Source organism: Meleagris gallopavo, chromosome 5 (assembly GCF_000146605.3).
Source record: "Meleagris gallopavo isolate NT-WF06-2002-E0010 breed Aviagen turkey brand Nicholas breeding stock chromosome 5, Turkey_5.1, whole genome shotgun sequence".
Lineage (NCBI taxonomy): Eukaryota > Metazoa > Chordata > Aves > Galliformes > Phasianidae > Meleagris > Meleagris gallopavo.
Window position 1 is genome coordinate 43,833,568 of NC_015015.2, and position 22,667 is coordinate 43,856,234.

At 38.1% G+C, this 22,667-nt stretch overlaps 1 protein-coding gene across 2 annotated transcripts in view; it reads left to right on the plus strand.

Annotated features, from left to right (window-relative positions):
- Window positions 1-1,938: 1,938 nt before the first annotated feature.
- The window catches only part of SLC24A4 (solute carrier family 24 member 4), a 76,486-nt gene continuing 55,757 nt past the window's right edge, over window positions 1,939-22,667 (plus strand). Inside the window, exon 1 of one of the 2 annotated variants that reach the window (XM_031553653.1) lies at window positions 1,939-2,153. In XM_031553653.1, coding sequence (XP_031409513.1) covers window positions 2,105-2,153 — 49 coding nt within the window. In that variant the 5' untranslated portion in view covers window positions 1,939-2,104. The remainder of the gene's footprint in view (window positions 2,154-22,667) is intronic. The other variant, XM_031553652.1, reaches the window with a different exon arrangement.

The following is a 22,667-nucleotide window of genomic DNA, read 5'->3' on the forward strand; positions in this document are numbered from 1 at the left end:
CAGGGCTGCCGCCGCTCCGGCCGCCTCTGGTCCCCAGGCAGCTCCGGGCCGCCTCTCGTTGGTAACCTGTGGCTGTACACCTCCATCCGTCAGCTGCAACAGCTGCTTCTCTCCATCTTCTCCCCTAAGTCTGAGGATTGACGGTCTGGGATTGACAGAACGTTCTGTGTGCTAGGCAAGAAACGGTGCCGGCCTCGTATTTTAGGGAGTGTGTTGCATCCTTTATACGAGTGACATATTGGTAAATTGATAATCGATTGATTGCGTTGTTCCCGATGTTTTTCTGTTTGTTTGTTTTTTTTTTTTGCTGCCGTCTTGTTTATTTTTCTGCCTGCTGGCACGTTTGAGGCTGTGAATGTACAACTGGAGCAATCTTCTTGCATTCTGACTCGCATCGCCCCAGATAGGAAACCGAAGGTTACTGGGTACTGCATACAGATCCTAGGTAGGACTGCCAATGTTTCCTGAAGGTTTAAGAACAGAATCAAACGAAGCCCAGATCTTATCTCTACTGTAATTAGAATAGGTCATCCACTTAAAGTTGAAGTTGAAATGCATGCTTTAGGAAGAAAAAAATCCAGTGGAACTTTTCATGCCTACTGAGGCCCTTGTGCTCACATTGTTACCTGTGATGTTTGAGGTTTGTGAGTGGCTTGTTGCCATCCTAGATACAACAGCTTAGTGCTGTATATAAAGCAGCTGTATTAGCATATAGCTTCTCTTAAAACTTCCAGTGTTTTTTAAAATCGTGGTTTCACAGTATAGCCCTGCCTTATTTAGAGCTGTTTTATCTGTTATGCCTATGACTTTTTTTCTTGCAGTAGCTAGATTTTTTCATAAATGGACTGGTTTGTGAAGGCAGCTTGGTTGGGATATACCTGTGTTTACACGGTTTGAGTTTTTTGTTGTAGATAAAGGGTTTCCAGATGTTTTTTGGTCTTGCGTGAAAAATGTCGTGACTAATGGAAGTTTTTAATCTCCTTGGTTATCAGCTAAATCCCCGATAACCTGATTTTTGTTGGTATGCTCCATCAGGTAGAGTTTTTTTCAGTCCCTTAATTTACAGTATATTATATCCATAAACACTGACCATCTGTTCTCTGAGTTTCTTATAGTTGTGGCAGCAGACTATTTTAGCAAATATTTTACCCAAACTACCTCTCCAAGCTAGAAAGCTTTTCTAGCAAGAGTTACTGTAGCAAACCATGAGCATTCTGAGTATAAATTTTAAGATCAAGCATGGGAGATTTTTGTTATTACGTTATTTGAAATAGATATGGTTGAAATAGAAGCAGTTTACTTAAGAGAATCTCTTCTTCCTTTGGTTGTTATGATCGTGTACACCACAAGTGCACCTTACCTACTGTATTCAGTAAATTCAGTAAGAGACTGGTTCTGGAATATGAGTTCAGACTAAATCTCCCCTGGTTTCTAAAGAAGTTTTGTTTTTCTTAATTCTTGTGGGGTTTTACAATGCTGTTTTTCATTTTCCTCAACAAATTTTGCAGGGGTTGATATCACCAAGTACACCCTATGCTAAAAAGACCAGCCCCTTGGTTTGGATTAAGCAGAAATATATCTGGAACTTGGAAATATGCATTTGTGTTTTTGATAAATCAGTGATGTGGCATCTGCAAATGCATCTGACTAAATGAAAATGTGATCATTAGTCATGTCTGCATAGCTGGGCTGGTTTCACATATAGGATATGGAAGTGTTGAGTTTCACAGGTACAGGTTTCAACTTTTGCTTGCTGCAGAATTACTTTGCTGTTAAGGGTCACAGCCAGGTACTCTGATAGCCAGAACGTGCTGACAGCTTAGGTACTCCATTTTCATAGCTAGTTTACCCTTGATAGCACCAGGGAGCACCAGGTATACTTGCGTTGATATGTGCCAGAGGTACATCTTCATTTTGCTGTGTTCGCTTACTGATACTGATGATCTGCCTGTGATCCTGGCTAGTGGGGATCATGAAGTCCTGTTAAGATGATAGAGGAAAAACTCATGACAGTGGATATGACCTCTTTCTATTTCATACAGGCCAAGAATCAAGTATTGCAGACACACACATTTCATCAGAGACGTGGAGGAATAGAATTTTGATGGCATTACCTAATGGGACACAGGAAGGAAAGAACTGTACAGAGCCAGGTAAGGAAAGGAAACTTTATGATGTGTTGTAAGCTCTTGAGATATGTTGTGCTGTGCAAAATTAATATTCAGATGTAAGTACATTTGGGATCATTATGAGACTTGTGTTGACAGTTCCTGAATTTTTTTCTTCATTTTTCCTGTCTAACTGAGCTGTGCATATTACAATGGTAATGAGAAGTGCGCTCTTCTTGAAACTGGGTTAAATGTGCAGTGTTTGAGATATCCTCTGAGCACAGTAGTTTGGACTTGTTGCCATTATAAATTGAATCATGTTTTGCTGGTTTAGTGATAAACTGTGTATTCAGAGTGGAAATTCACACTTTATGGAGGGATATGATGAGGTAAGTAAATGGAAACCCTGGAACCCCTTTTACTTCAAGATATCTGTTCTGGCCAGAGGATAATTGATTGAGAACAGGGATAGATGACACATTTTAATATCTGTGTTAGCCCACAACACTTTCATCTTCCCATCTGTCTTTCAGTGTATATTTCCTTTCTCTCTCTCTCCTTGCCTTTCTGTGGTTTATGGTGAGTGGGAGACGAGACATTTTGCCAATGGCACTAGCCAAATTAATTTAAAGTTCAGCTTTATTTATTTATTTATTGCAATATGATTCTTTGATCAAGTAGGGAGTGACAGCAGAGACTGTACTTTCTTGCAAAGAGTGACAGCATGAGTTCAGAGATACTGTGAACCTCTGGCCCTGAGGAGTTTGGAGTAGCACTTCCCCACTGTATGGGAACTGCTGAATCATGGCCTGAACCTCTGATCACCTGAGGCAAGCAATGAGTCAGCCACAGGAGCACAGGTGAAGGCAATTCACCTGTGCTGCCGGAAGGGGTGGAGCCTGGCTCCACCTCTCCTAGACCCATTTAAGAGCTGACTGCCAGTGGGAAAGGATCTTTTCTGGAGATTCCTCCTCTGGAGTTTTGCAGCGAGCCCAGCACGCAGGTAAGCTTTCTATCTATTCTCTTTTTGTTATTATAACCTGCTTAGCCAAACTCTCTTGTTTATTACATAATTATAACATCTTTATATTCATTGACTATACACCCCTTTCAGTTACATGTTTGTTATAGTACTGGGGCCTCTACTGTATAGATTGAGGATTGCTACTGTGCTTATGCATTATGAGAGGACTGGGGGAGCATTGCTCAAAGTATGTGGATCCAAAAGCTTTCATTGTATCTTCTTGATGTCCACAAGCTTCTCTGTTAAGAACTTAGATTGCTGCTGTTTGTACCTGTAACCTTATGATAATTTTGAATTATCTTTTAAAGTTGTTCGCAGATGAGAAAGAATAAACAAATAGCCTTCTGGGAAGATGTAATTATTTTCTGACTGGTTATCAATAATATAGTTCTTTTTGATTCTTCCTTCGTTTTCCTCTGCATATGTAGATGTATCAGTGCGATCATGTGTGAACACATACATGGCTGCACACTCAAAGGCAAGCCAGCAAAGACCACAAAACTGTTAAAGTTGGATCAGTAAGACAGCCTTCAACATTTTTGGTGCACATTTCTACTTACAGTAAAGGATACCCTTACAGTGATACAGTGAAACTGCTAATGGAAAACATATGCTTACACACACACACACACACATATATATATATAGGTTATTATTAATATATTATAATATATTATATTAATATATATATATATTGAAATGTTGTTAGCAGTGCTGACTTCTCCAGATGCTTAGAAGAAACAAAATCATAGGATGCATTGGGTTGAAGGGACCTTAAAGATAATCCAGTTCCAACTAACCTACCATGAGTCAGCTTCTGCTAGATCAAGTTGCCCAAAGCCCTGTCCAGTGATTCAGCTCCCTCCATTGCTCCAAAACTGTAAGAATAGTTTAAGAATAATTGGATTAAATAAGTACAGCTGGAACATTTTCATTTGCTTTATGAAATTCAGGTTGTTGAGGTGCACTTCTTTCTTTAACTATAAGAGCTGGGTGGATGGAATCTGGGAGACCTAAATGTGCCCTAGAGTGCTGAAGTTTTAAGAAAACTTGTGTTAAACTTGTCATTTTTGGCACAGCATTGGAATTAATCGTTCTTTTTAATAGGTGTTTCTTCGGTTGGAACACAGATTTACAGAGCATTAAGCATGTCACAGAACTGAAATTGTGGCATTTTTAGTCACTTCCTGTTATTCTGCAGTAATGTTATCTTATGTATGCAAATCTTATCTGTCTGTATCTTCCCCCACTCATGTGGGGATCTGGATGCTTCAGGAGTTGCTAAAAGTAAGATGTAAACATCTGAAAATATTTGAAACTGATGTTTGTTGGACAAGGATGATTTTGTAAGGATCCATAGATTGGGATTTCCACTGTAATGAGAAGAAGGTAAACCTGTCAAAAAGGAGCAATCAGCAAGCTCATTTCCTTTAGAATGTAGCTTGTGTAACCCTGTGACTACAATTGGGGACAACAGTCATGGGAAAGGCTAAGAGTCTCAGTCAAGGTCACATTGAAAATTGGTGAGAAAATGTGGGTTTTCAGCTGCAAGGTTTCATGCGCTTATCCAGAAGACTGCCATTCTCAATTTAATGAAGCTCTCAGGAATGGGTTGTCAAAGTTTCTGATTGTCTGAACTTTGTTTGTTGTTTTTTTTTCTTTACTCTTAAGAACAGGTAGTTAATAAACATTTATGTTTTATGGATATAGTACTCTATATAGGCTCTATTATGAGAAGTGCTTATCCTTATCTATGTCAGCTCTGTATTTCCTTTAAGCTTTAGGGTCCCAACAGATGCATGGTTGTGTATATGGTATGCAGCAATTTCCTTATTTCTGTGTGTTTAGGATATAAGGACTTCATACCTCGAGGAATGCTTGAGAGCCTGTTAATCTTTTGTGTCATTGCACTGCAGTTACTCTGCTCCTTTTTTATTAGCTTCCCACGCAAGTCTACAGCTTTACTTCTCTTTTCATAAAGGCTTTCAACAAAGTTAATTTATTTACCACTTCATCCTTTTCTCCTGCTTACGTGCAAATAAAAAAAAATACCCCAGTTGTCAGAAGTTGCAGCTATAGAAGTTTATAAGACCATGAAAGCCTTTCAGTTCATGACAGGGCACATATCCTTCGCTGAATATGTCTTGGGAGGAAAAACTCTAAGCTTCTTGCAGTTAGAAGTCTTTGGAAGCTGCTATCTGCTAGAAGCTCAGATAGCATACGCTGTATGAGATTGTCTCATTTACAGGAGTAGATCATTTCGTATTGTGTTCTTCTGAAAACATTATTAATGCTTCTGGGACCATTGTATCAGAATAAAAAAAACCTTTGAAGTCTTGGCAATGTTTCTCTAAGTATGAATCCTGAGGCTCTAAAAAAGGAAAGGAAAATACATAGATGGAGGTATGCGTGTGTCAAGAAAGAAAGTGGATGGAGAGAAGGGAGCAATTTATTTGTTAATAAAGCAGAACTGGGGGAGAAAGGTTTTTTCTGATGTTTGGAGGTTAGAGTGACTGATATTGATGAATATCTTAGAGTGCTATGCAGTTTTACTGGTGGTAGGTATTCTGCTGTCATAAGGAATTATAGATCCCATAGCAGCAGCAAAGGAACTGTAGGCAACTTGCAGGAAGGCGACAGAGCATTTGTGAGCACCTGGCCAACCACGGTTTAGTCTGAACTAAGCCCAAAGTTAGTGTACCGTGTAGCTGTCTTCCATTAAAGAACCTGTCTTCAAATTTCATTTCCTGGAAGCTCCTCTGCTGTGGAAAAAATACAGTCACTGGTGCCCAGTGACAGGACAAGGGGCAGTAGGCGCAGATAAGAGCACAGGAAGCTCCATACGAATGTGAGAAAAAACTTCTTTATTCTGTTTGCTGGATCTGGCTGCCCAGGGAGATTGTGGAGTCTCTTTCTCTGGAGATATTCAAGACACATTTGGATGCTTTCCTGCGCAACCTACTGTAGGGAGCCTGCTCTAGCAGGGAGGTTGTACTAGGTGATCTCCAGAGGTCCCTTCTAACCCCTGTGATTCTTTGATACAGGTCTTAATGTTATCCTGGAGCCAGATTCGAGGCTTATGGGTAGGATGTAGAATGCTCTGGGCCTCCAAAATTTCATGAGATTGTATGAGTTTTGAATTATGCATCTGCTGCTTATTTTGTGTTGAGTAACTTTGAGTGACTGTTGTGGATTTCCTTCATTGAGGGAGGCTTTTCTTTATGGCTTTGAAAACTTTTGGTGAGTAAACTTGTGCTGAAGGAGGGGCTCATTAATCCTGGCTTAAAGACAGGTCAACAGAAAGGGAGAGTTGTTGTCTTTAGCATCTTAATAGAGCTCATTAGTTTTCAACCAGTTTTGTTTTGTTGTTTTTTTGTTTTTTTTTTGCTGTATCCAAACTCTCAGTTCCATCTGCCATCAGCTCCCTAGCTTGCAGTGCCATCTGCCCAGCAAGTCTGATATGTATAGCTTATCTGCTACTGTGGCTCACCTCTTGTTTCAGAATGTTCCCATGATCTCCTTATCTTCCAGAACTCTGACTAACGTTTTGATTGGTTACAAATAGGGGTGATTTGGTGTTACGGTGTTTCTAACCATGTGACTCCACTGGATGATGTTAGGCTATTCAAGTAATTCATCTTGACTGCTTTCCATTGTGAATATTTTCAAGTAATCTCTGTCTTTGTATATGTTACAGAAATTAATGACTTGTTATGAATTAAAAATGTATCAAAATATATTTCTATTACAGTCTTCTGTCGCTGGTCAGTGAAATTGTCTTGAAATTGGCAGCGTCTGTGGGCTTTCCTATCCAGAGGTCTGTCAACCATAGGCAGCTCATGAGCTACATTGATTTTGAGTGGCTGGGGATTTGGTTCCAGCCTGCTCCTCCCGTTGTTACCAGTGGGAAAGGATGAACTGCGGGCTGGGAGGAAAGCAGAGAGGTTAGCATTTCTGAGTCAGGCTGCCTTTTTTACTTCAGAATTAAAAGGCACGTTGTAGCGAGACTTTGTGTCCTTGCTATGAGAGAAAAAGAATTGGTCATCTATGGTGAAATTGTGTTTTCCAGCAGCCTGTGTATAACTTGAGTTCAGAGTCAGGATCAAAATTCATTAAGTCTGTGTATATTTCACACTGCTAATTATTCAGACCTTGGGGACTCCTGTAGAATATGATGCACTGTAGAGAAATTCTAGATGTCTTTGGCATTTTTGCTAAGATACCATAGAGAATACAAGAGCCTGTTACTTTTTCTAAAAAAATCAATGAATAGTGCTCTTGCTGAGTAGGGGAGAAAGGGCTGACTCCAAGTAAATGATAGAAAAAGCTATTTTTTGTACATCCATAATCAAGATGCTATAGGAAGCCCCTGTTTTCCATCCACTTTATTGTAAAATGGAGTGCTTAGTTAAGTGCATCATACACAGGATTTTTCTATATAATGTATTTTTTAATTCTAATAGACACCTTAATGTATAATAATAAATATTGGATATTAAATACTAATCTGAATATACTATGGTTGCTGATGGACTGTCTCATTTTGTGCTATGTTTTGTGGTTTTTTTTAAACATTGTGCTAACAAATATTACATTTAAAGAATGTGCTCCTGATCTTCCCTAGATCAAATTTTGTTAAATTTTGTAATGGGGATCAGTGCCTTCGAACTCCATTTCTAAGGTGGTGGTAGTAATGATTTCATTGTACCCCTTTGTTTCATGAACAGTCTAAACTGGCAAGCTCACCATGACCTGATATTTTCATTTTCACTCTTTCCTTTTCACTTTATTGTCTATGATGTCTTGCAATGTACTGCAGCTGAAAAAGAAAAAGCTGCTACCTTACTTTGTGTCATGCATAATTATTACCATACCTCACTCTAGTGTTGGATGAAGCAGGTTGAAAAGGCATTGTAAATCAGCCTTTGTGAGCATTAATCCCTACTCTTGGGATTGACCTAGGACAGAGCCTTTATGAGGATCAGGATTGTTTGATAAATGTTAAAATACATAATTTTTAAAAGTGAAGAGAAAGAAGGCAGCATTTTTCACTGGAAGTTGTAAGTGGGCACTGACAATGCGTTGTTGGCTGTGATTGTAGCTGATTTCAGGCTGCTTGACGTGTTCCATTGCAAGAGCTTGCATAAGTTGTTTGCAATTTTGGCAAACTTAAAATATTTAAAGCCAATAGGGTGAGTGCTTCAGATAGATTAGTAGTTTAATAGAACATTTAGGAGAAGTCTGTCTACTTTTGTGTGGCCAACTTGATACAATTTTCTACAGCCTTTTTATAAAGACTAGAGTGATCCAATATATCAAATAATGCAGCTGAAGAAAATGTTATTTTCTTGTATAAGAACAAACAAGCAGCTCCCATTCTTCCCCCCTAAAAATCCTTATGCTTTTTAGAAATGTAGTAGGAGAGAGCCATTGTTATGCCAGTGATGCAGACATAATTTTGGACAAAAGCTGTCAAAAACATCAGCTTGAAATTCTTCTGATACACTTTTGAGACTGACTATAATATCTATATTTACTCCAGTGTGCTATAGCATCTCTGCTCTCTGCAGTGTTCTATCTCTGTATTCTCAGTGTCTCATCCGTCTGTAGCTTGGACCACACTGTGTGGAGGATTCGTGTGAAACTGGGCAAACACAGAAGTGCAGGGAATTAGGTTGTGAAAAAGCAGCTGGAGGTAGCAAATAGTCACCAGAAGCTGAAAGAGGGATAGAGAAACTTGAGATTTAGAGTTGGGTGGTAGGAAGATTAAGATTATTCCAAGGAGACTGAAGTTGGAGGATGGGTAAAAGGATGAAAAACAAAAATGGGAGATGCTGAATTCTTGGGTAATGAGCCATGAGCATCCTGGTAGTAACAGGGCAGAGAGTCTGGCTTTGGAAACTGATAACTGGTAAAAGGAGTAAGAGAAATGAAAGCACACTGTGAAGTTTGGTTTTGGCTGGGGAAGGAGTCCAAAAAGAAAAGCAATGGGAGGCTCTAAAGAGCTTAATTTGCAGGAGGGCTGTGTTTTGTGCCTTGCGTTCGGCCCATAAAGCTGGAAACATTCACAGTTTATATCCTTTTCCTGATTTTTAACATTGGTTGGGTATCAAGGAAGAGCATCTTCATAGCCTGTATTAATGAAACTATCTGGACATAAAGTGATGTAAAAAGCGTCACCAAAACCAGGCACTCTTGAGCCTCAACTCTGTCTCTGAACCTCAGTGTTGGGTCAGAATTACTGATTTAAAAATATACTTTGACACAATGTGCAATTTCATTACAGTAAATTAATTTTAAGCTTTGTTCTATTTTGACAAGAACTCTCAGAATTGAATTATTTTTTCAGAACTTACATAATTTTCTTGTACATTTCTGTCACTGTATTCATTAATAGATGTGGTTATCTGCCTCAGCAGGCTGAAAATATTCCAGGAACCCGCTGACAATTAATCTGGCATCACTCCTGTTCTACTGAAAGGTAAAATCCTCAGGCAATAAAGAGTGATGGTTTCCTTTATTCTTTTAAGTTGACAGACGTTGAAGACATTATAGTAGAAAATGTATTAGTCTTAGAAAGTGTGAGTCAAATTCATTCCTACTGGGACTCTGCTGATAAGTTGAAGTACAGCAGAGCAGGCACTTCAGGGTAGAAGGCAGGCTGTATGTCCATCTGCTTGTTCAGTTTTTTTTTGTTTGTTTTTTTTACAACACTAAGTTAATGGCAGGTGCCAGATTAACAGTTTTAAATGAGTGACATTCTCCCATGAAGGGGACAGTGGCTAGTATGCCTACACCCTTCCAGCATGCAAGATGTTTTAGTCTGCCTTTTCAGTTTGCTCTCATACTTGCTTTTTGGACTATTATCAGAGGTTGCTGAAAGCTGGTGATGTAATCTCTAGTCACTTGAGGGTAGTGTGAGTGGATCTTTAGAACAGTAAGATCTGAAGGTTCACACGTGGTGAAAACTTCTCAACTTTGGGAATAGTGCAGTTAAAATGGATGAAACTATGTTTAGAAGCTCAGAAAGGCAGAAATGGGGAAAAAATAGATATATTTTTAAAAAACTGTTGTGAATCAGCTTTTGCTTTGAATTTTGACTTTCTAGCCCAAAACATAGACTCCTGAAGAGAGACATTTGTGCTTTAAGACAGCTGGGAGCATGATGCACACTCTTACCTCCACTACGTCCTTACAGTCATGACAATTTATAGTAGCTGAGACTATGTCCTGCAGATTTGTTGCTGAATCATGTGAAACTGTTTCTGGTTGAGTTCTTTGAACATAATAATTATTTGGTGAGAATCTCCTCTATTTAAACAGATTCCACCCCTTCATAAGAGGTGTGTTCTTTGCCTGGTTATGTCACACCTCTTTAAAGCCTTCTACAGGATCTTTGGCTAGTGTTGCCTAAAGTTATCGGTCTTTTTCTCACCCTCTTTGGCTTTTCACATGCCATCCTCTTTCCTGTTCCTGCTAGCTTTTATCTCCTTCCTTTACCTGTTTTGAAACATTTAGATGAGTTTCCAGTGTCCATTTGCCTTTTATTTCTATCTTTATACTGTCCCTCACAAATTACTACGTGAAAGAAACTGTATGGAATACTCTTTCCTTCTTTGAATCTCTGTTCATTAGCCATGAGTATCAAGGTGCTCTCTGGAGATCAGCCAGCCTGGATTGGTTATACTGGGAACAAGTCAGAGCTATGATACTAATAAGTTCTATTTTATTTGCATGCAGAGGCTTTGCTACTTGAGAGTGGAGGAAGAACAGGAGGGTCCCTATAAACTGTAGTGTTGCCTGTCCTTGAGAGATGCAGTGACAGTCTCAAAGAGCGTGCAGTGAAAGTGGTCATAGAGAAAGGGAAAAGGCAATGTGAGTTGCCCAAAGTCTACAGGGAGGGTCAGTAGCTAAGCTGCATTTTTTTTCCCCTTAAATTGTAGCCACAATAAGTTCACTGAGCAAGGAACTTCTGCTGTTACCATAGTCATCTCTCTGCCCTCCTCCCCAGTCAGCTTGTAGTAACTTGACTTTCATGCTTTTTTTCTTTTCATGAGAAACATAATTTTTCACAACAGAGATGTTTTTACAAAGTCTAAATAAATGGAGCACCAAGACTCATTGCCTGCATAAATAGAGCAATGATGTGCCTAGAACTGCTTCACTGTGTTGAATGATGGTGATATTTAAAGATTGTCAAGTGAAAGGAAAACAGGCTGAGACCCCAGTGTGAGAGAGACTGCATTAAATATCAGCACACCTTTGCCTTGCTAGGAATGAAATGAACACCTCTGTTGCTTGTAGGCAGAGAAAGGAAGGAGAGGAAGGAAGAGTTCAGCACTGTTCTCTTCTGTGTGAGCAAGTCTGTGCTATAGCCTCACTCAAAGGTTTTTTAATATTTCACTGTGGATTTTATCTTGAGGGTTTATGTATTGGCTGTAACTGACATTTGAGTGTTGAAGTGATTCAGATTTGAAATTAATTGATTATATATATATATTTAAATCTCTATATGTTTACTATAGTTACTCGGTTGACCAGAGTTGATTAGTGTAACAGCACCTGATGGGAGAGCCCTTACTTGGAAAGACTATCTGGGATCATCTCCAGAACTGCCTTAATCTGTGGATATTCAGGGCAACTAAGTTTATTAAGTACTGCTTAGGTAATTAAAGGTTGGAGCTGTGTTGCTTTCTCTGCATGACAACAAACTGGTAAAGGCAAGTTAGTCAACTTGATTGAATGTTACCTGCTGCACAGGGCTCAGAAATTTGACTTTCTGATGTGCTAGAAATGATGTTATTTTTCATGTGGTCTTGGAGTTTGCACAATTAGCACAGACTGTTGATGCTGAAAGGAGTATTTATAACTGTTTATGACACAACTGAGATATGCATTTTGCACTTTGGACTTCAGTTGGCTAGGGTTTTTTTGTTTGTTTGTTTTAAAGCAAACTGCAGACTGGCCTAAGAGTATTAAGTCTCTGCTAAATACTTGTGAAATTCTCTTTACTTACTAAACTGCTTCACCATTTGGCACCTATAGATGAATGTAGAAGACCCATTTGCACATGTAGAAGATATAAAAATTAAATAAAAAAAATACCAGACAGTTATTTTTCTGGATCTTAAGTCTTATATTAAGTATTATATTTCTACAAGCTCAGTGGCTTTTGAAATTGGTTGGATTTTGTAGACGGCATTAAATTATTTGCAGAATGTTTTGGTTTTGTTGAGCACTTTCAAAATTTAATGTTTTTTTTTTCCTATTCTTGCCTCAGCAGGGTTGAATTCTGTACAAATATTGTTAGTAGTACTGGTCTTCTGGAATGAAATTGTAGATAGGATGGGAATTGTGATGCATTATTATGTGCTTCAAAAGAAAAACCAACATGCTCACAACTAGAATCCATCTCTCCCATCCAATAACTGATTCAAAGTATTCTGCTCTTATCACATTGCTGATCCCCAGTCAGACTATTAGAGCTGAGCAGCCCTGGGGAATAAAGATTGCACATCTACCAGACATTACTTGACAGGGTCCCAACTGGGTTCTGTGGGTGAGTTCCATCCTCCTCAGAACGATTTCCAGCCATGTAATCTAGCTGAGCACATCTTGTGGAAAAGACAAAGACCCTCCTGTATCGAAACTGTAGGATGAGAAAGGGCTGACTGACACCATTGGCTGTGTGCCTGTTTGCACGAAGGTGTTCAGTCCTGTGACATCTCACTTTGCTCAGATTGTAGTAGGGTGTGATATCCCATGATTCTGGAGGGCCTACAGACCTGACCCCAAACTGCTAGTAGATATGTTTGTGTGTTAAAGAATCAACAGTAATTCTTTTATTAGGGTAACGACAAAAAAATTATCTTTCTGTTCTTTACGTAAGTGGTGTAGCAAACCTTTCACTGACTTGCTATTTTAGCTGCACAGCGACTTTATACACTTAATCTTGGAGAGGCAACTTAGATCTTATTATTTAACAGCCACGGATAAAAGCCTCTTGCAATTATGAGATTAGCCAGAATTACACCATGTTTTGATTCTCCCTGAAGCCTGATGTGTGCTTTGACTGGACACGAGTTTGATTCTTTCTTCTCCCCTTCCATCTTCCATCCTGTTTTTCTCTGTTCGCTTTAGAAAACTTTCTTAACTGAAAGACACTGACAGAATTTAAAAGGCTTAAATTCCATGGGTATTCCTGCGGCTGCTGCTATGAGTGCCAGGCAGCTTTGCCACTGCAAAGTAACAGAAACCAAGAATAGAAATTTGGCTTTACTGGGTGGTGAACTGTATGGTCTATATTTGTGAGGGGGAGGAAAAAAAAAAAAATCAATTTGATTTTTCTTTGAAAGAATTTCCCTCTGGGTGGAGGAAAAAAAAAACATTCACTGACACAGAAAGATTGGAGTACGGAATTAAAATTGTGAGGGGGGGAAAAAAATCATACAGTTGTGAAATATTTAGTGAAGATAAAATGTTCAAAATCTTCCTCCCCCCCTTTCTTTTTTTCCAGGCTTGCCAAAAGTAAAATAGCTCTAGTTCTGTAGATCGTAGTACCATCATTGCATTTATTTTTCTTCTCTAAAACATTAAACTTATTGTATATGGGAAAAAATGTTTGTGATTTTAATGCTTGAAAGTAGGACCAGACTGGCTTTTGTAAGTCAGCCCAACTTGTATTTCTTGATATTGTGTAACAGCTATTGGTGTGACACTAGAATTTGAACTTCACAAAAAGCTGATTAGTGTAAACCTCCCACACAGTGTTGAGGACAGGCTGGAGTGACATTGCTGCTAAAGGGAAATGACCCATATGAGCATGATTGCACTTCAGTATTACAGAAATAGTCCTCTCTCTCAAAGTTAATCTTCTAAATGTATGTTTAGATTTAGAGATGTTTATTTATTTACTTCTGGCGTTTGGATTAATTTTTCATTCAATTGGCATCTCTTGTTGTCCATTTTGGAAACTGAGACTGTGAAATGGAGTTGAGCAGCAGTCTGTGGGGATTCATTTTTGTTCTGGGATGAAATTATCAAAACTTGGTAGTTTGTTACAATGTCCAAGATTGCTCTGTAGCTAGGGGGACAGATTTTTCACTATACACATGGTGAATTCTTGGTGTCACATGGCTCACTTGAGCCAATGACATTGGCTCAACATTGATTCAGTACAGCGTTTATACACAAGTTTCATTGCATGTTTAATTTTTAATGTCAAAGTGATTGATTTTTTTGTTCTTGGGCTGAGGCATTTCGACTGCCGTGTCAATCAGTAAAGATCATTCATATTTCAGCCTCTGTTCAGGCAAAATAGGGAATCAAAGTATCGTGCATGAATCAAGGATTTTGAGGGGATTTTTTGCTTGTTTTTCTGTTTCAAAGTAGCTTAGTGGTGGAGCCCCATTGTGCCTTTCTAAGCCACTGTTGATGTTGGTAGGACTTCTCCATACATAGGAAACACAACATTGGACTTCTTCCTCTGGGAGAGCAAGGATCTCTCTGCTGATGTTTAATGACAAATCATGAAAGAAGCATTCTTCAGAATACATGTAGGTTCTCTGAACAGGTTTCTAGCGATTTTCATTTATTCCTTTGTCTTGTCATTTCTGAGGTAGCATGGTGCAATTTGAGTCATGCTTTATACAGTTAAAAGGCTTAGTGGTAGTAAGAGAGTGGTAAAACCGGTAAGATTTGGCCTGATGGAGTCAGAGCAGTCATTGTCTAGCTCCTCCCAATGACGCTGTGAATAAATGGTCAAATGACAGTGCTTCATGAAAGTAAGTGTTGCCTGCAGGTTGCCGATGGCATAAAACTGGTATGGCAAACTCTAGTTTCATTATCTAGGAAAATACTGTTTTTACTGCTTATATGGCTGTTTCATCAGTAGTGTACGTTAGCTGTCCCACCTGCATTTTTTTCATCTTGACATTCTATCAAATCCCCAACAGATATAACCTGCCTGAAGATTCTCTGCTTTAGTTCAGAAAGGATACGCTATTAAGAACTGCTGCCTAAAATGGGATGGAGATTTTATGTTTTTCTGTGAGCGTGAGCTTCTGAGTGTCTGAGCTGACCATCTAATGACCTTTAAAAATGCAGCCTTTGGAGAGATGAAGAGGGATTTGTTGACAGATTTGTGCTAGCAAGCCCCAGGTTATTTACAGAAGTCTGGAAGTCTTGGATTTAAAGAACAGCATGTAATTCAGAATAAACGCAAAGCATTAAAACCTTAATTTCACTGAGAGATATAATTCATTTTGACGTTCTCAGGAACATTATTCTTAATTTATGCTATTAGTGCATCTTATAAATGAGAAAAAATTGTTTCCTCTTAATTTTGGACTAATTTTTTGTGTAACCATTTTTCTTTCACAGCAGGGCTGTATAGTAGTCTGCCAAAGCTTATTCATCATTTTAAACAATGAATCTCTGTTCTGATATTAAGTCATTAAAAAAATAGACTTTGCAGCCAGGTGTATATATATATTTCCTTAATTACATAATGAAAACGTTGACATGCTCAATTTTATAGTTAAAGTACTGAAATATCTCTGTCATCAAAATGCTTGGAGAGGCTATAGATAAGTAGGAGGAAGGAGGAGAGCAAAGATAAAAGATGTTTCAAGACTACTTTTGTGGCTATTCAAGTAGAATGTTTACATTAGTATGGACAGAAGGTGCTAAACTGGGTTTCCTTGGGCTTTTGCAACCAGTTTAAAATTCATGGGTTATACTTCTTAGATCGTGGTGAAACTAAGTTGGCTGGTGGAAAGCAAAGAAACCTATCAAGTAATGGCTACCTTCTCAGAGAAGGAGATGACGAAAATGAATTACTTTCAGGCAATCTTCTTGTACCTTTTGCATAGAAGTACTTTGAATCATAGTAGATGGCTTTGGGTGGTAAAATAGAAAGTGTAAATCTCTGTTTCAGACTATTTGCTGTCCTTGGCCTGTGGGGAAAAGTGACAGATAACAGTAACGAGTGTTATGTGTGGTCCAAAAGCACTGTGTGTCCCTCACAAATTAAATTGTTGACCTATTTCTGTGCTTCCAAAGCTACACAACTGACATTGGCAGCTTAATAAAGCAAAGCAGTTTTGTAGTGTGGGTTGCAACCTTGTCCATAGAAATTGTTTCTCTGTCAGCAAATTAACTAGATATGATATTAAAAGCAACTTGATTCTGTTCTCGTTAAGATCATTAAAAAAAATTCCCTTGAACAGAAGAGAGAAAATGTGTCAGAGGGGTTTTAAGGACTTAAATATTTACAGATGTAAATATTAAATGTAAAACATTGTCAGTGAAATCCTTGGTGGAGTGAGGGATCTCAGGTACGGTTAGATGAGTTATGGTCTCACGAAGTGCATCCTTATGTACCTGGACACCTTAACACTTGAAGAGTAGGAGAGAAGTTAGAAAACGTTGCTGTGTTTTCAAACTATCATGTTTTCTCTCTGGAATGTTGTAGATCTTTAAAATCAAATCATACCTGCAGAACTCCCAGTGAAGTTGGTGTGGGTTTCCGAACACAAAATATTTGCTTGTTTTGACAAGTATGTCAAGTATGAGAGATGAGTTTCCCTCACTTGAGAATGTTTCTCACTAAATATAGGGAGGTATTGAAGGGGGCGAGGGAGAAGGTGCAAAGAGCAAACATCTCTGTGAGAAAACTCATGTTGAAAAGAAGTAGTTCTGGTGGAGCAGGTTGGTAACTGTGGAGCTATTTGTTCTGCTAGCAACACTTTTTCACTCATTTTGTACTGACTTCTTAGTAAATATGGGAAGGTGCAAAACTATTATATTCAATGAATCAACTTTAGGATTGTCTTTGGGATAGTTACAGTCTGTATCCCCTATTTTAGGGAGAGGTGATGCTATTTTGAACTGGAGACCAGTGACATGAGAGCTCTAGTCTGGAAATTGAAGGATCCATCCCAGCTTGAAACTAAGACATTTAGCTTTTCTATTTACAAACTGTGGTGTGTGCTGAACACTGTCTCACTGAGATGTGTGAGGAGTACTTCGAGCATGCCTGATGCATCCAGCCTCTCTGGGACCTGTGGCAGATTTCAGTACTGTTTTGCCTTGTTACTGGAGAGCAGCTCAGGTACAAGCTAGCTACCTCTTTCCTGAAGGTGAAATTGCCTGGGGAACCTGCAAGAGAAACAGGGGAGGTGCTGAATTTCTGGTTTCTCCAGGGATGGGAAGCTACTGGATCATTTCTGGATCATTTATTTAGGCTTAGTTAATCAAGTTATGTAGTAGTCCTATTTTAGCCCCAGATTTGGTGATTCTGATCTATTTCTGTCTCAAGCCTTATTCATGGAGTTTGACTAAAAATACTCCAAAAATATAATAAAATTGCACACATTAGACTGAAATGTAATGCTGAAATAATGGAAGCAAATGTAACCACAGAATACTAAACACTAGGCAATTATATATACCCAAGATACTCTTTAAAATGTCTCCTAGATTGAGCACTGCATTTGAAATAACTCCTTCTTGAAAATATTTAATATTTAATAATAAAATTACATACTATTCAAATGACATACCAAATCTTATGCTATAGCTATTATGTCTGTAAGTTTAAAATAATATTCATTCTTTCAAAAATGGGGATATCTGTGATTTATTGTTTTTTTTTTTTTTTCAATTGTCAAATACATGTTTTGAACAGCAGTGAGCATTCACCATTGAAAGTTTAGTTCTCTGTAATGTATATCATGCTGGCTGTTTATGATGCGAGTAACTTCTCTGTAACATTAGCCACTTATAGTCTACATGGCAAAGTCTTAACTTTGTATTCTTGGAGGAGACTGGCACCCCCATATGCCTTGAGTACTGAAGATTGAATTAATTCAGGTGTTTCTTACTTTTCTGTTCTAAAGCAAGCGTCCTTCATGTTCAGTGCTATCTGAAAGTTTGTCCCAAAAGACGGTTCTAAGTACATTTTGGTGAAGGCCCAGCTAACATGGTAGCAACATGACCAACTTGTTTTTTAATTTAATTGTTTTTCTGTATGTTTTGCCTATGATGTTTAATTTTTCTTTGCCTTAAGCTTTTGCACATTGCTTTCATTGAAAGACCCTTCTACTGCAAATGTGACGTTGGAAGACTTTGTAGGACATTTCATTTGTCTCATTTGTAATTTTGCAGGCTTGAATCTGTCTCATCGTGCAAAAAGCAACAGGACGTATGGTATAACTGGACCTTCCCATTATTTGTTTCTTAGTGATTACATATGGCAGAGGAAAGAAGTTTAGAAAAGTAAAAAAAAAAAAAAATTAGGGTACCAAGTTTACTGCTATCATTTGTATATGGAGCTACCATTCATGCACATGAGATCTATCAGCAGCAGCAGCATTGTATATTTTGTTTCTGCATGCGTCACTGCTTCTTGCTCTCAGTTACAGTATGCTACAGCTGAGTAACAGAGGTAGCAATTAGATTTCATTATTTTTCATTTTTAAATTTCATAACTTCATGGTATGTTTTTCTATCCAGAGAACATAAACGGCAATAAATTCAAGGCTCTTTTTGTAGCTTGTATCTCTTTTTAACTAAGAGCAGTAGAACCAGGTATTTTTAATGGAAATCACGAGGAAACACCACACTTTCTGGATGCCTCTCTCCCTCCAGTTTTCAAAGCAACTAATCTCACGTATCTCTCTGATTCCTTATTTGCACATTTCCACGGAGGCTCCCATCTCCATTCCATTTTAAGTTCAAAAGCATTTGGGCAGTGCTCCCAGACGTAGGGATTGAATTTTGGGTGATGCTGTGTGGGCCAGGAGTTGGACTTGATGATCCTTGTGGGTCCTTTCCAACTCAGGATATGCTGTATTAAATTTGATGATGTGATGCTGTTTTTGCAGCTCTCCCTCTGCGCTTTCAGCTCCCCCTACTGTTGACTTACCTCTCATTCCTCTTTTGGGCAGTGTCCTTTCCTTTCCAATCTTACATAGATGAACACTGATATGGTTCTGTTCATGCAGTAATATAGTAATGTTAGTGAATTTGTATGTTATGATTGAGTGTAGTTGACCAGAAATAAAATATTCTATTGTTTCTACCAGCAAATAGGCACATTTAATGAAAAATGAAAGCTGAAATATTTTGTTCCTTTTCTTCTCTACACCGTGTTCTGCATTCTTTCCTCCCTGAAAAGTAGCAAGGCCACCTCACCTTGATTACACGGATAGTGTGTAACATAGGAAGCAGAAATTTATGTACAACCATACAAACTCATAAAAAATGTTGTGGCATGCAACATATGAGTAGAGACACTCAAGAACAGTGTTCTTTTTAGCAGGCACCAGTGCTCTGCTAAAGCAGAACATTTTTATCATGTCCTGGTACTTTTGGAGGAGGAACCAAACCTGTCTTTTTCAGGCATTCAGAAGTTAGCATTATTTTATGATTCAGGACAGTTATATGTAAACTTTATGCCCTGAAGCACTTGTTAAATACAAATTTTTTCTGGTAAGAACTGTGAATTTTGAATGCTGAAAGACAAGACTACAAGAGCAAGTCATGTTTCATGTACGTGGCGTAATTATTGAACAAAGAAACAAATATTCCTCCTGCCCCTCAGGGCTAAGAAACTCTTTTGAGAGATCCTTGGTGCGTGTGGTATGCCTGTTGTCATTGGTGCACAAATGGTGAGTGACTGAAGCAGCAATAGAATACACAGTTGTGTTTTGTTTAATATGAACACTCTGTTAGGTGTTTCCAGTGTTTGAATGGAGGAACAATAGAAGTCATCTCATGTGAATGCTAACAAAGCCTGTATAGTATACTCTATCCTTCTGTGTTTTTGTTTACTTTACATATTAGAGCAAAATATTTAGAAGGTTCTACTTTTATTATAAGGACTTCTTTTTTTTTTTTTTTCCTGTCCTGCTCTACTAAGGCAGGCTGCTTTAGTAACCACAAGTCCAATAGCACAAGCTTCCAAGTGGTAAATTACTATTAGTAGGTTTTTGCAACCTCATTAAATGATCTAAAATAGCTTAATTATGTAATTCTACGTCTGTGGATGTTTTTAAGGAAATATTTTAAAAGTAACTGCCAGCTTGATCTCATGCAGTACATAATCAAATTATGGTCCTAATTCAGAAGTGCATTTAATTGCATTGCTATTAAGTTGTGCAGAAGTCAGGAACTTTGAATGTTCTTCAACTGAAAGAAAAAAAATGTCTGCTTTTGAACTGATGTTATTGTGGAGGAGGGATAGCCTTACAAAAAGCCTAAAATAGTACTGTTGAAAAGAAATACTGCTTTTATGATCAGAAACAAGTTTTAACTTTTAGTTACTATCTGTTCCATGCATATGTTGGACTGCGCTCAACATTAACATGGAGCAATGCTTTGAATCTTAAGGGCGAGCAGGATGACACCATTTCTTTTGTTCTAAATTTACAACCTAAGCCACAGGTTCTACTTGCGTGAACTATTGATCTCATGCTATTTTTTTTCTCACCTTGTCACTCCACAAATCAGGTAGTGTCTGCAGAACTAATGAGCAGATGTTTTTCTGGCCAGAAAGCTCAATAAAGTATACATTGTGTTAAAGTACCATTGCTTTTTAGATGGCCTGCAACATTCTCGTGCATAAGCACTTCACTTAATAGATCTAATAAAATGATTAATGTTAAGTAATTTGTTCTTACAACACCTCCTCTCCCCAGAGGCAGACAACTATTATTGGACATGTTTTGTAGATCTGAGATGCTGGAGAGAGCTCAAGAAAATTAAGTACATAACAGACTGAGTTCATGCATAAGTTGAAACAAGGAAGGTTCAAATGAAATGTAATGCAAAGAATTTTCATCATGAAGAGAGCCAAGCATTGTCTTGGGTCGCCCGGAAAGTTGTGCACCTTCCATTCCTTCCATTCTTTGAGATTTCTTGAGATGTGGCTGCATAAGCACTTAGCATCTGGTCTCATTTCACAGCTCAACATGCTTTAAGCAGGAGGTTGGATTTAAGACATCCAAAGGTCCTTTCAGCCTGAGCTTTCCTACAGTCTTGTGATCCACAGAGCCCAATAAAAGAGAGCAGTGTAAAAATTGGTATCAAGATTCTGGCATGCACCAATAATGAGTATTGCCTACGTTCAGTTCAGTATCCATGCCATTTGCAAACTTGAGGTTTCTGTACAGCAATAATTTAATAGCATGCTAAGAGCATGTAATTCCACTGAGTTTAGCCCAAAATAGGAAAACAGTTTGTGGTCCACCCTTCTAGCTGACTGTTCATCCTTTCTGGATGACTGTGCAGCCAGAGAATACTAGTGTGCTTGAAAATGTGAATAAGTGCTTGAAATGTGAGTAAATAGTTTATTGATTTCTACTTAGTGTGGTGTAGAGTTCACCACTTCGTATCTTTCCAATAATAAAGACCTTTGATAAAGAAAGATAGCAAGCAAAAGGACTGCCTTACTCTGTAGACTCTTGATTCAGCCAGTGAGTTATGATGGGTTATGTAAAAAAGGGAATTAGTTTTACTTACCCCAGTTGCTATCACTGTCAACAATTTTTCAACACCTACATTTAGAATAGAGGTGGACTATAGAACTCAAGGAAGAGGGGTGGTTATTTCACTAGTATCCTTTGGCATACCATTACATTACTTGTTCCCATTTCTTGAGCTGGTACTTTACACGTTGGTATGCTGATGTTTGGTATCATACAACCTAAGTGTGTTTCCAGATTTGGGTTTAAATAACTGAGTCATCTCCATCTAATTTGAAAGCTCTTAGACTAGATCTGTTTTTCTGCCCAAATTTAAAGCTTGCCTTTTATGTTTCCTGCATCTTAAGCAATTCAGAAAAAAGTTTCTTGTGCTTCATGGCTGGTTTGAATACAGAAGGAGGAATTAGTTTTTCCCTCAACTTTTTTCTTTTTTTTCTTTAAGTGTCTTCAAAACTTTCCTCTGGACAAAACCAGAAGCAATTTTTTTGCTAGAATATATTTTTGTAAGTGTAACATTTTAACACATCTCTTAAATTCTTACTGTATTTAAAATAATTACAACTACCCAAAGCATATGTGATGCAAAATGGGCAGATGATAAACATTTGGGTCTAATCAAAAGTAAATATAACTGTTGAAAGAGTTCACACCTTATGTTTGTTGTGGAGCTTCCACTGGTATTTTCTCATTTATTTTTCTACTAAGCAAAAGTATTAAATAACTGTTTGTTGGAAAACTGAGTCGTCTGCTAAAAGAGAAGAAATTGCAGAGTACGTTTTGATCTAAAAAGCATTGTAATTGTGAACTAACAAACCCATTTCCAAACGTCTCTTGAAACAACAAACCTACTGTACTTAGTTGCGAACTAGGCAAGGTAACATCCGCTGTTTGTTACTGTTGCAGGTTACTAGATGTCCTGTATTACAGTGTTAAAGGATCTAGCTGAAACTTGTTCTCAACTTAATATTATTCAGCCCTGTGCAGAATAAAGGGAGTATTTTGATTCTGTAAGGAAAAAAAAAAAAACCAACAAGAGGAAAAATACTA